Genomic DNA, 14,423 nt, shown 5'->3' on the forward strand with positions numbered 1-14,423 from the left:
CTGCTCTTCCGGAGGGTCGGTGCAGACTGGATGGGCCGAATGGCCTCTTTCTGCATTGCAGGGATTCCATAATTCTATTCTACCGGCCTCGTCACAACCTGAGTCGGGTGCAACAAAGTCATTAGATCACGGCCCATTTTTTTGAACCCCACCCAGGCTGGGAACCTTGTTGGTTTCTCTTCCAGGGTCTCATCCAACCAGCCCATTCAGCCCGCCTCCTTTACTCTCGTCTCACCTGACCCTCCCCACCCCATGTGGCCCACACCCGCAGCTGGCCCATGCCACCAAGCCACAGGCACGTTACTCGCAAATTCCTTTCAAACCTTTTTAAACAACACACGCAGCAGGCTTCAGGACCACCAACACCAGCCGTGACCACCATCTTGGTAACCCTTGACCTCCACCCCTTCTACACTCATGCCTCACCCCCCCCCAACCCCCACCCCCCTGCCCCCTCCCCCCACTTCAACCTCCTTCTCTGGAGATGGACAATGGGCTTCATCTCCTTGGATTCCTTGGTATTAGGTGGAGACAATGGTGCTCAACTCCTTCCTCCCTCTCGGGTGTTAGTTGAGGGCTGCTGTTGAGTAAAGAGTCAAGAGTGCTGCTTCTTTCCCAAACACCTTTATTTTTCCTCGAACACACTCCATACAAACCTTTATCACCACAATAAGTGCCACCTGCAACCCCTTTACATATCAGTACCGAGTGCCTTCAGTCGCTTCTTGATATCACATGGAGTGAATCAAATTGGCTGAGGTTTGGCAGCTATGATGCTGGGGCCCTCAGAAGGAGTCTGAGATGGATCACTCATTTGGTAGATGAAGGCTGCTTCAGTCTTGTCTCTTGAACTGATGTGCTGGGTTCTCCCTTCATCAAGGAGGGGGATATTTGTGGAGCCTCCTTCTCCTGTTAGTTGCTTAATTGTCTACCACCATTCACAACTGGATTTAGCAGGACTGCAGAGCTTAGATATGTTCCATTGGTTGTGGAATCGCCTCGCTCTGTCTAATTTCCACAGAAATTAGTCCTGTTTTGTAGTTTCACCTGATTGACACCTCAACCTGCTACTGCTCCTGCCATGCCCTGCTGCACTCATTTACACTATGGAAGGGTTTTGTAGGGGAGATGAAGAGAAGATGGTTCCACTCCTGGAGGAGACCAGAACTATGGGTCATAAATATAAGATTACCACAAATAAATTTAATACAGATCCAAGAAAAACATCTTTCTCTCGAGAGTGATTATAATGTGGAACTGACTATCACAAGGTGTAGTTGGGATGACTGGCAGAGATGCATTTAAGGGGAAGCTAGTTCAACACGTAAGGTTAATCAGGACATGTTTTAAAAAGCAACTAAAGCACTGGGGAATGTTGATGGGGTTAAATGAGATTGAGTGGGAGGATATTCTTGTGGAGCATAAACCTGATGGAATGGACCTATTGGGCTGAATGGCTATTTTTGCATCGCATATAGAATGCATTTATCTAACTATGTGACCTGCTGTGGATTCCCATGTTTTTCATTGGATTCCCAGATCTTCTAACTTTCCTTTTTCTGGAACAATTATTATTTCACAATTTCTAATTCAATAGTTGTTACTTTTTAGTGACAAGAAATGAGAGAATTGTCTGATCCCAACTTTGATAACATGAATGACTTTCAGGGAGTTGCAGCATTAATAGCAGATTGTGAAGTTCACCTTTGAGATTAAATCCCCTGCACTGTGTCAACGGGTTGCCATGTCTCACGTCCTGCCTACGGCTTCTCCTGCAACCAAAACAAAATTACAATTTAGGAGGAGATGGAACCAGCGATTTCTGTAATGTAGTGTTTGGGGCGGTACAGTGGCACAGTGGTTAGCACTTCCGGCTTTTCGCGGCAGGACCTGGGTTAAATTCTGGCCTTGGGTGACTGTCTGTGTGAAGTTTGCATGATCTACCCATGCCTGCGTGGGTTTCCTCCGGGTGCTCTGGTTTTCTCCCACAGTCTAAAGATGTGCAGGTTAGGTGGATTGACCAGTCTAAATTGAAATGAAATGAAAATCGCTTATTGTCACAAGTAGGCTTCAAATGAAGTTACTGTGAAAAGCCCCTAGTCGCCACACTCCGGCACCTGTTCGGGGAGGCTGGTACGGGAATTGAACCGTGCTGCTGGCCTGCCTTGGCCTGCTTTCAAAGCCAGCGATTTAGCCCTGTGCTAAACCAGCCCCTAAGTAGCTGTAATGAAATTGCCCCTTCGTGTCCAAAAAAGGTGGGGTTATGGGTTACGGGGATAGGGTGGAGGAGTGGACCTAGATAGGGTGCTCTATCAGAGGGTCGCTGCACACTCAATGGGTCGAATGGCCTCCTTCTGCACTGTAAGAATTCCATGGTAATTCTAATCAGTATGGCAGGTAGAACTGTGGCCATAAGATCAAGTAAATTTTCACCTTCACCTAATGGGCAGCAATCTGGACGAATGGTGCCGCTCATCTATTAGAGAAAGCAGTGACTGAAATCATTGGAGTGAAGATCAAGAGGGTTCTACAGCCGGTAGATAATCATCTACATAGGGACAAAATTCACCCTCAGGTGTTTGAAAAAGATTACTTGTTGAATAAAGGATTGTGAGATTCTGTGAAAGAAGTCACCTCTATTTATCTTGTGGTCGAGAACTCCAGAATGAAAAATGCTATTATTTAATCTTCTTCCAGAAAAACTTTGCTTATGTGGAGATTCACCATTTTTCTCAGCACATTGTCATTGTCTCCAGGGATTATATTCATTGGAGTTTAGGAGGTTGAGGGGAGATCTAATAGAAACTTACAAGATAATGAATGGCTTAGATAGGGTGGACGTACGGAAGTTATTTCCATTAGCAGGGGAGACTAGGACCCGGGGGCACAGCCTTAGAATAAATGGGAGTCACTTTAGAACAGAGATGAGGAGAAATTTCTTCAGCCAGAGAGCGGTGGGTCTGTGGAATCCATTGCCACAGAGGGCGGTGGAGGCCGGGACGTTGAGTGTCTTTAAGACAGAAGTTGATAAATTCTTGATTTCTCGAGGAATTAAGGGCTATGGAGAGAGAGCGGGTAAATGGGGTTGAAATCAGCCATGATTGAATGGTGGAGTGGACTCAATGGGCCAAATGGCCTTACTTCCGCTCCTATGTCTTATGGTCTCACCTGACAACAGGTCTAGAGGCCAGGACTGCAGAGTTCAAGTCTATAATGTTGAAGATGTTATTTTTGTATATAACTGGGTTGGTGGGTGCCCTAAGTCCATCTACAGGAAGTAGCTGTAATGAATAATTTGTCACCTCCTGCCTGCTGAGCCTCTCAAAATAATGACTGAGACGTGATTGGTCTTATCAATGAAAAACCACTCCATTCCCTGAATTAAGCCTGCAATGCAATATCTTGTTCCCTCTCCACTGCTGTGCTGCTGTCTTCACTTGAAAAGCTGATCATTCTCATTTACTCTATAAATCGGAGTGACGGGAACATGAGTGGCCATTCATAAGGCTGAACGAGAGCTTATTTGCATTGGTAAAATGTGAAAAGAATCATTCATGGATGTGATGTGGCATTTTGGTATTGTATTTATCCTTGGTGGCACTAAATTGAGCACCCATTCAGTAAAGCTCATTAAAAACAGAATAATTCCTCTCAGGCTGCTGAATGTGTCATTCTTCCATGGGGATGAAAAATCCATTCAAAAACAGCCCTGGCACTATAGAAAATGCAGACACCAGGGCATTTGGACACAGCTAATATCCTATATTTAGTGACCGTTTTCTGAATGAATCCCTATCTTTGCCATTTTAAAATTACAGAATTGCTTTAAGTTTATCGCCATGGATGCCGAAATTGCTTCATCTATCACCAGGTGGATTTTCTGCAACTGAACAATTACTTATGCATTGCTTGTCCATAGGGGTGAACTGAGAACCTGGCTGTCTCATAGTTAGAGCCAAAGCAATGAATCGAAAGCCATGAACAGTCATTAGCTTTGACATCAAAGGCACTCATACTGGAAGCACCTAGCACGACCTCCTCCCAGCAGAGTTTGATGGCTACAACAACACTCGAACCATAGGGAGAGAGAGCAAGGCTGTTGAATTAGTATCTTTTCGAAAGTGGTCTGAAGGACCGTTAAACCTTACTGGTTCTATTAAGACTGGTCGTTTGTATAATTGATTGTAAGCATCTGTAACCTTGCACTGCCAACAGAATATATATGCAACCTTGTAACTGAAGAATCTATTTGAATAATTTTCTGCAGACATCAACTATTTTAATTGTTGATGACCGCTTGAAGGTGCAACTATTTGACCAATGGGGTCTTTTGGCAACATAAAACAGCATCCACTATTCGTCATTTCTCTCACCTTTTGCCAGTGAGATAGAACCTGGAGCAGGATTTCCCATCCCAAGCACAGTAAGGGTCTCTCGCCAAGCAGCAGTCAGCACATGCTGTACCGTAGACGTGGCAACGATGAAAAGACACCTGGGTAATACCTTCATCTGAACTCACGTATAGCTGTTGCTGTTATAAAAATAAGATCGTAAATGACAGTTAATGCAGGAGATCTCATTTTTCTCCTCATACTTGTAGATGACACAGCAGCACGTGCACATGTGACACAGCAGCATTTGTATACGTGACGCAGCAACACGTATACAGGTGGCACAGCAATATGTAACAAAGAATTCACTGGGTGCTAATCAACTGGCTGATCTTTCACTTAACCAGCCAGGAAAGTTAAGGCCAGGGAAACTAACCTCTGCTCGTCATCTGATTGGGACCAGAGATCGAATGTGAGTTTTATAAGGCCACAAAGGAGTCCACACTGAGTAGTTCCGAACAGCTTAGTTTATTTACAATAACCATAGTGTAGATCCCAACTGGGTCTCTCACTAGCCGGTGCCTAACTGGCGGCTTTGTATATGGTACAACTGTACATTGTTTGCAGGTTCCTCCACCACTTAACCGGAGAGCTTGTATTCTGCAAGGGCCACGGGGAAGTTAATTGTTCCCACCCCTTAGGCTACTTGCTGGTTATAACAGTGAGTCCTTCCTGGTTTGTATGTTTGAGGAATATACCAAATGATGCATTTATACCCTGACACAATAGTATCAAATATTTATTAATCTGTGCACTGAGAGGACATTGATGGAACCTCATTAAGGAATTAGACCTTTAAATATATACGGATAACTTTACCTGCGTGAATATGTTTTCAAAGTTTTACAATGTATGCAATATTTACAGCACAGAAACAGGCCATTTGACGCATCATGCTTCACATGAACCTTTTCGCAACCTTCTTCAGCAATTCCCATCTCTCTCATATGCTCATCCAACTCTGCCTTAAATGCACTTAAGGCTGAATTAGATCGATCCTTGATTGAAAGTTGGGCGCCAAAGGGGGTAGCAGGAGAACAGAGGCCAAAGTCAGATCAGTCATGATCTTATTGAATGACTCAAGGGGCAGAAACGCCTACTCCTGCACATAATCCATATGTTCATACGGAGATATTTGTCAGAAATAGCAGTCCCCTTTCCACTGTGCAGCTGCAGGACTGTGAGTGGCACTAAATTGCTGCTCCTGCTGGTGCTGGTCACCTTAGCCCTCACCTGGGGTCCAAAATAATAGAGCATGAATGACACTTGTGCAGTGTGGATTGATCAGAGCTCCAAAATGTAGATCAGAGAACAGACCTTCAAAGTTGCTAAAGTAACCTCCTAGCACAGGCACTGTAAATGAACCTTCCACAGTAGCAGGCGAGAGAGCAGCTGTTAGTGTTCAGTACTTATTGTCATATTTCCCTGCCATTTACTCAATGTCCTCAATCACCATTATGTACTTGTCTCACTGGTGAGTTCCAAGAAGCCTGCGAACCCCATGGATCCACCAGTACACTGCAAAAGCCATGTTAATGTTGCAGTAACTGAGCAATTAACCTATTGAAAGTGACAACCTGCCTCTCCCAAAGTCGTGTACATACAGCCCACCGTGCAGGGGTTCAAGCTTAGAAGTTGGAGGCTTGAAAGCAGCTTCCCAATATGGTTACAGTTTTCCTTGACTTGAACCCCCTCCTGCATTCTCCTAATTTAAAATTATACCCCCCACCCCACAAACTCCCACATGTCCTGACCTTAGTCATGGGCCTAATGTATGATGCCTTACTGAAAGCTTTTTGGCAATTCAAGTATGTTACGTCTACTGAATTACTCTATTTTACTCCTGTTACTTCTTCAGAGAATTCAATAAGGTTGGTTAAGAATGACCTGTCCTTTTTGAATTGATGTTGACTGCGCTATTATATTTTCAGTTTCTAGGAGTGGGGATTTTCATCCTCTTTCCGCACTGTGTTTCGCAATGGCTGCTTTTCCCAATGGCCGCTTCCTCTGCCGCAAAGGAACCAGCTGGGCGACATTCTCTGACCCCCCACCGGGTCGGAGAATCGCCGGGGGCTGGCGTGAATCCCGCCGGTAGCCGAAGTCTCTGGCACCGGAGATTCGGCGGGGGCGGGAATCGCCCCGCGCCGGTTGGCGGGCCCCCCCGCTCGATTCTCCGGCCCGGATGGGCCGAAGTCCCACCGATAAATTGCCTGTCCCACCGGCGTAAATTAAATCACCTACCTTACCGGCGGGACAAGGCGGCGTGGGCGGGCTCCGGTGTCCTGGGGGGGGGTGGGGCAATCTGGCCCCGGGGGGTGCCCCCATGGTGGCCTGGCCCGTGATCGGGGCCCACCGATCCGCGGGCGGGCCTGTGCCGTGGGGGTACTCTTTCCCTTCCGCCTTTGCCATGGTCTCCACCATGGCGGAGGCGGAAGAGACTCCCTCCACTGCGCATGCGCGGGAATGCCGTCAGCGGCCGCTAACGCTCCCGCGCATGCGCCACCCCGAGATGTCATTTCTGCGCCAGCTGGTGGGGCAACAAAGGCCTTTTCCGCCAGCTGGCAGGGCGGAAATTCGTCTGCCACCGGCCTAGCCCCTCAATGTTGGGGCTCGGCCCCCAAAGCTGCGGAGCATTCCGCACCTTTGGGGCGGCGCGATGACCGTCTGATTGGCGCCGTTTTGGGCGCCGGTCGGCGGGCATCGCGCCGTTTCCGGAGAATTTCGCCCAGCAGTGGGAAGTTGCCATCAGTGGAATCTGAAGAGCCTGCTAACAGGAATGGCTGGAAACTTTCAGCTTAGATGTTTTTCGATTAAATATTTGAGTAAAGGTTCCAATATCTTTCCCACCACTGACAAAGCCAATTGGTCTGTAGTTCCTGAACTTGTTCTATAAATTTAGATTGTTTGAATTGTCAGTACTTAAATCAGAATATTTCACAATAGCTAGTTCACAAATACAAACGTATTTGTTAGCATTCTCATTACCTGATTTGAAACTGTTAACCTGATAATATATTGGATATTTATTGCTGCTCTATCTTTTCTGCATTAAACCATCTTTGTAACCATTTAAGTCATAATGCTAGAAACTTTGTTTTAAAGTAACTCCCTGAATTATATTATGGAAAAGGACATCTTGGCCCCTTGCTGACATTGAAAACTTCCAAAGGTTCGTTGATGATGATCAAGGTCACCTGATCTCTTCACGCTGATCATTATAAATGCCAGTCATTGCAAAGGTGGACCTAGCAAGTATGCTCAGTGCTTGTTCAGGAGTTTAAGCATTTTTTCTACAGATACTAATTTCATTCTACCCACTTCTTAATCTTGGAAAATGCTGCCTCAGACTCTACTTGAACGCTGGTATGTGTGTGTTGCAGGATGCAGGACATGTTTTTACCTTTTTACTAAGTAGTATATTTTATCTGAGTGTGTTTTCAATCACAAAACTAACTACTTACTTTGGAGATCAAGAGTTCTGGCTGGCTTACATTCTTCATATAGCTTTACATGCGGTCAGTTCACAACTTTTTCAAATTTCAAACTGTTATAACCAACCTTGTCAGTGGAAAAGTGAGAAATGTATTCACTCTTGTTGGCTTGGTGGTAACATGATCCACTGTGGGCATTGGTTTGATACACATGCAAAATTCTGTTCACCAGCATCTAACTGTTGGTTACAATTTTTTAAAATTAATAAGGAATTGATCGGACTCGAAGACATTTTGGGACAAAGCTTTTACCTATGAATTTTTCCTGATTCTTTTTTCTTATTAGTCATACTGCATCTGGTAACACAACTATCTGTTTGAAGTTCTCTTACACTGCTTGTTAGAATTTGATGTTATTAGATCTGCCACTTCACCTTTTAGTTAGTTATACTGCAGCTTTTCTGTCAATGGAAAATGAAAAATACCTTGTACTAATCTAAATATTCCATTAAAACTGGGCTATAGCAGTAAGAAACAATTTACTGAAACAGCATCATGACATTTGCAGATATAACACACTGACAGCCAACAGTTTTAATCTCAAAGTGCAACGAAATGCCAAAAAATAGATTCAAAAAGGTTGCAGCAAATAACAAAAATTACCTTTTTAGATGAAATTTTCATAGCTGTGATAGCTGATTGATTCTGCAAAAGAGAAAATGGTTATGATTATTTTAAGGCTAACTTTTATTCATGCTGTATCACCAAGTAATATCTGTTTTATGTATTGGGTCATGACATAACCGTCAACTATATTGCTGTAAATCTGGAAGCACATGCTGACCAGGCTGGGGAAGGACAGCAGATTTCCTCTCCTGCAGAGAATTAGTGAACCAGGTGGATTTTTATGGCAATCTGGTAGTTTCAAAATCATTATTAATGATATTAGCATGGTATTCCAGATTAATTAATTAATTGAATTAAAATTCCCCAGTTTCCCTGGTTGGATTTGAACTCTGTCTCAGAGGTGCTGTCTGCTCTCTTCTGCAAGGCAGTGGCAGGCCCCATCATGGCTGCCATCCACATTTTCCACTCATGCTCTGCAGGCTGCTCCTGCCTTCTACTAATGCTGAGCACCACTAATTGGCCACCAAGCTCACTTCTGGCCCAATTTAGGGCATTACATTTGACACTTGCGTCGTAGGCGCAGCACAGAAATGGCGTGGGGTCGGGACCCGGAAATTGTTCAGGCATTGGGTTCTCAATTCTAGATTGAAAATCAAGCTTATGGATTCTAATCAAAGACTTAAGTATTACCAATATGAAATTCTTACAATTGTTGTTTAATTTCATACCGCCAACACACTATAACCGCCAACACACTATAACCAAAACCTAATTGTTAATTTAGGATGAATATTAAAACTGGTTCAATTGACACCAAATTTGGGCACAAATATCCTGGGGGGGAGATTTGTTAGTGCTCTTTGGGGGGGGTTTAAACTAATGCAGCAGGGGCATGGGAAACTGGATTGTAGTTTTAGGGTAAGGGAGAATGAGAGTATAGAGGTCAGGAGCTCAGATTTGACGTCGCAGGAGGGGGCCAGTGTTCAGGTAGGTAGTTTGAAGTGTGTCTACTTCAATGCCAGGAGTATACGAAATAAGGTAGGGGAACTGGCAGCATGGGTTGGTACCTGGGACTTCGATGTTGTGGCCATTTCGGAGACATGGATAGAGCAGGGACAGGAATGGATGTTGCAGGTTCCGGGGTTTAGGTGTTTTAGTAAGCTCAGAGAAGGAGGCAAAAGAGGGGGAGGTGTGGCGCTGCTAGTCAAGAGCAGTATTACGGTGGCGGAGAGGATGCTAGATGGGGACTCATCTTCCGAGGTAGTATGGGCTGAGGTTAGAAACATGAAAGGAGAGGTCACACTGTTGGGAGTCTTCTATAGGCCTCCAAATAGTTCTAGGGATGTAGAGGAAAGGATGGCGAGGATGATCCTGGATAAGAGCGAAAGTAACAGGGTAGTTATTATGGGAGACTTTAACTTTCCAAATATTGACTGGAAAAGATATAGTTTGAGTACATTAGATGGGTCGTTTTTTTGTACAGTGTGTGCAGGAGGGTTTCCTGACACAGTTTGTTGACAGGCCAACAAGAGGCGAGGCCACATTGGATTTGGTTTTGGGTAATGAACCAGGCCAGGTGTTGGATTTGGAGGTAGGTGAGCACTTTGGGGACAGTGACCACAATTCGGTGACGTTTACGTTAAGGATGGAAAGGGATAAGTATACACCGCAGGGCAAGAGTTATAGCTGGGGGAAGGGCAATTATGATGCCATTAGACGTAACTTCGGGGGGATAAGGTGGAGAAGTAGGCTGCAAGTGTTGGACACACTGGATAAGTGGAGCTTGTTCAAGGATCAGCTACTGCGTGTTCTTGATAAGTATGTACCGGTCAGGCAGGGAGGAAGGTGCCGAGCGAGGGAACCGTGGTTTACCAAAGAAGTGGAATCTCTTGTTAAGAGGAAGAAGGAGGCCTCTGTGAAGATGAGGTGTGAAGTTTCAGTTGGGGCGATGGATAGTTACAAGGTAGCGAGGAAGGATCTAAAGAGAGAGCTAAGACGAGCAAGGAGGGGACATGAGAAGTATTTGGCAGGAAGGATCAAGGAAAACCCAAAAGCTTTCTATAGGTATGTCAGGAATAAGCGAATGACTAGGGAAAGAATAGGACCAGTCAAGGACAGGGATGGGAAGTTGTGTGTAGAGTCTGAAGAGATAGGCGAGATACTAAATGAATATTTTTCGTCAGTATTCACTCAGGAAAAAGACAATGTTGTGGAGGAGAATGCTGAGCTCCAGGTAAATAGATTAGATGGCATTGAGGTACGTAGGGAAGAGGTGTTGGCAATTCTGGACAGGCTGAAAATAGATAAGTCCCCGGGACCTGATGGGATTTATCCTAGGATTCTCTGGGAGGCCAGGGAAGAGATTGCTGGACCTTTGGCTTTGATTTTTATGTCATCATTGGCTACAGGAATAGTGCCAGAGGACTGGAGGATAGCAAATGTGGTCCCTTTGTTCAAAAAGGGGAGCAGAGACAACCCCGGCAACAATAGACCGGTGAGCCTCACGTCTCTAGTGGGTAAAGTCTTGGAGGGGATTATAAGAGACAAGATTTATAATCATCTAGATCGGAATAATATGATCAGGGATAGTCAGCATGGCTTTGTGAAGGATAGGTCATGCCTCACAAACCTTATCGAGTTCTTTGAGAAGGTGACTGAACAGGTAGACGAGGGTAGAGCAGTTGATGTGGTGTATATGGATTTCAGCAAAGCGTTTGATAAGGTTCCCCACGGTAGGCTATTGCAGAAAATACGGAGGCTGGGGATTGAGGGTGATTTAGAGATGTGGATCAGAAATTGGTTAGCTGAAAGAAGACAGAGGGTAGTGGTTGATGGGAAATGTTCAGAATGGAGTTCAGTCACAAGTGGAGTACCACACGGATCTGTTCTGGGGCTGTTGCTGTTTGTCATTTTTATCAATAACCTAGAGGAAGGCGCAGAAGGGTGGGTGAGTAAATTTGCAGACGATACTAAAGTCGGTGGTGTTGTCAATAGTGTGGAAGGATGTAGCAGGTTACAGAGGGATATAGATAAGCTGCAGAGCTGGGCTGAGAGGTGGCAAATGGAGTTTAATGTAGAGAAGTGTGAGGTGATTCACTTTGGAAGGAATAACAGGAATGTGGAATATTTGGCTAATGGTAAAGTTCTTGAAAGTGTGGATGAGCAGAGGGATCTAGGTGTCCATGTACATAGATCCCTGAAAGTTGCCACCCAGGTTGATAGGGTGGTGAAGAAGGCCTATGGAGTGTTGGCCTTTATTGGTAGAGGGATTGAGTTCCGGAGTCAGGAGGTCATGTTGCAGCTGTACAGAACTCTGGTACGGCCGCATTTGGAGTATTGCGTACAGTTCTGGTCACCGCATTATAGGAAGGACGTGGAGGCTTTGGAGCGGGTGCAGAGGAGATTTGCCTGGTATGGAGGGAAAATCTTATGAGGAAAGGCTGATGGACTTGAGGTTGTTTTCGTTGGAGAGAAGAAGGTTAAGAGGAGACTTAATAGAGGCATACGAAATGATCAGGGGGTTGGATAGGGTGGACAGTGAGAGCCTTCTCCCGCGGATGGAAATGGCTGGCACGAGGGGACATAGCTTTAAACTGAGGGGTAATAGATATAGGACAGAGGTCAGAGGTAGGTTCTTTACGCAATGAGTAGTGAGGCCGTGGAATGCCCTACCTGCTACAGTAGTGAACTCGCCAACATTGAGGGCATTTAAAAGTTTATTGGATAAACATATGGATGATAATGGTATAGTGTAGGTTAGATGGCTTTTGTTTCAGTGCAACATCGTGGGCCGAAGGGCCTGTACTGCGCTGTATTGTTCTATGTTCTAAATAGCTGCCCAAGATTTCAATCATCCAGATGGCGATAAGTAGGGGCGTCATTCTCCGACCCCCCGCCGGGTCGGAGAATGGCCGTTGGCCGCCGTGAAACCCGCCCCCGCCGAAGTCTCCGGTACCGGAGATTGGGCGGGGGTGGGAATCGGGCCGTGCCAGTTGGCGGGACCCCCGCTCAATTCTCCGGCCCGGATGGGCCGAAGTCCCGTCCACGCCGCCTGGTCCCGCCGGCGTAAATCAAAGCTGGTATTTACCGGTGGGACCAGGTGGCGTGGGCGGGCTCCGGGGTCCTGGGGGGCGATCTGACCCCGGGGGGTGCCCTCACGGTGGCCTGGCCCGCGATCGGGGCCCACCGATCCGCGGGCGGGCCTGTGCCGTGGGGGCACTCTTTCCCTTCCGCCTCTGCCACGGCCTCCACCATGGCGGAGGCGGAAGAGACTCTCCCCACTGCGCATGCGCGGGAAACTGTCGGCGGCCGCTGACGCTCCCGCGCATGCGCCGCATTTCTGCGCCAGCTGGCGGGGCACCAAACGCCATTTCCGCCAGCTGGCAGGGCAACAAACGCCATTTCCGCCAGCTGGCGGGGCGGAAATCCCTCCGGCGCCGGCCTAGCCCCTCAATGTTGGGGCTCGGCCCCCAAAGATGCGGAGCATTCCACACCTTTGGTCCGGCGCGATGCCCGTCTGATTGACGCCGTTTTTGGCGCCAGTCGGCGGACATCGCGCCGTTGGGGGAGAATTTCGCCCCAGGGCTATAGATGGTTCAGGATAAATTAATCGAAATGCAGGAGCTAATTTTGACATGATTCATATATTTGAGTGACAGGTGTCCCCTCTGAGTCCATTTTTAGGGCTCTCGCCTTTGAAAGATTTAACTTTATAAGTACATATTGGACACAAGACTATTGATTTATTCCACCCTGCTAGTATCAAATTTAAATGATCCGTATTTAATGGGAAACAGAATGCAAAATAAGCGCTTTATTTCATAAAAAGTTACATGTTGAAATTCTTCATTAAAGCAACAATTTAGTGTAGACATTTTGGATTGCATTTTCTGGGAGTACATTCTGAGATCACAAATGTTTCTGTGTCTCCAACTGGGATACATACTTTTCTATAAACTATATAAATTTAAATATTAAATATTTTGGCAGCCTGATTGTTCCAGCAGTTGAGATTTGGGCTCCTAATCAGAAGTTCCACTGGCTGCCTGTCTCTTGCACTCATTTTCCTCAGTTGGGTGAGGTCCATGTGTTTTCCTCAGCCAAGCTGTCCTACCAAATGTGATGTAACAGAAAGGCATTCCACTCTGGGGAGAATGAAAAGTAACAGAGTTTTGCTGGGTCCTCTTTTGATTGCTGCGGCCTCTGTCGAAGGGGATGGCACAGCGGTGATGATGACTAGCATGGAAATATCTCCAGCTCACCTCGTCAACATGTCATTTTAAAATTGCATTAACTCTGGCCTTACAGCTGGTTTTTTTCACATTTTTACTTTGTTCACAAAGAATGTACATTCTTGTTTCAAAATCAAATTAGTCTCACTTGATTAAATTTATATAATTAAGGGATCTGGAAAATAACAGGAAACATTAAAACACATTAAATGCTTTCTAGTAATGATAAAAAAGTCACAATTTTTTCATCAGCAAATTAAGGTTACAGAATTCCTTTCCTTTTTTAACTTGCTTACAAGCTGATTGTGACACAGTGTCTAAAAGATTAATGCAATGTTATAGTGAGAACCAATTTAGTCAGAACATGCTACAGACAAGAACGCAAGGACCTCATATGGTTCCATTAAATATCATAATCATGTTCAAGCAGTTTATAAACATTTGGCTACCTGAGAATGTGTTACTGTCTTCATCTCTCTCTAATCATCAACATCACTGACCTGGTGGTTACCTTTGGTCAGAAACTTAACTGGACCAGCCACATTAATACAATGGCTACAAGAACAGGTTGGAGACTGGAATTCTGTGGGGAGTTACTCACCCTCGGGCAGGATTCTCCGACCCCCCGCCAGGTCGGAGAATCCCCGGGGGGGCGGCGTGAATCCCGCCCCATCGCTGGCTGCTGTATTCTCCGGCGCCAGTTTCCGGGCGGGGCGGGGTTTATGGCACGCCGTTCGGGGGCC

At 45.9% G+C, this 14,423-nt stretch overlaps 1 protein-coding gene across 8 annotated transcripts in view; it reads right to left on the reverse strand.

Moving 5' to 3' along the window:
- Positions 1–14,423, reverse strand: part of sema3c (sema domain, immunoglobulin domain (Ig), short basic domain, secreted, (semaphorin) 3C) — a 383,309-nt gene that overhangs the window by 29,117 nt on the left and 339,769 nt on the right. For all 8 annotated transcript variants that reach the window (XM_072471390.1, XM_072471387.1, XM_072471391.1 and 5 more), the window contains 3 exons: positions 8,486–8,527; positions 4,374–4,531; positions 1,705–1,772 (listed from right to left, as the gene is read on the reverse strand). In XM_072471390.1, the coding sequence (XP_072327491.1) occupies positions 1,705–1,772; positions 4,374–4,531; positions 8,486–8,527 (268 nt within the window). The remainder of the gene's footprint in view (positions 1–1,704; positions 1,773–4,373; positions 4,532–8,485; positions 8,528–14,423) is intronic.

The sequence above is a fragment of the Scyliorhinus torazame genome, chromosome 13 (genome assembly GCF_047496885.1).
Source record: "Scyliorhinus torazame isolate Kashiwa2021f chromosome 13, sScyTor2.1, whole genome shotgun sequence".
Taxonomy (NCBI): domain Eukaryota; kingdom Metazoa; phylum Chordata; class Chondrichthyes; order Carcharhiniformes; family Scyliorhinidae; genus Scyliorhinus; species Scyliorhinus torazame.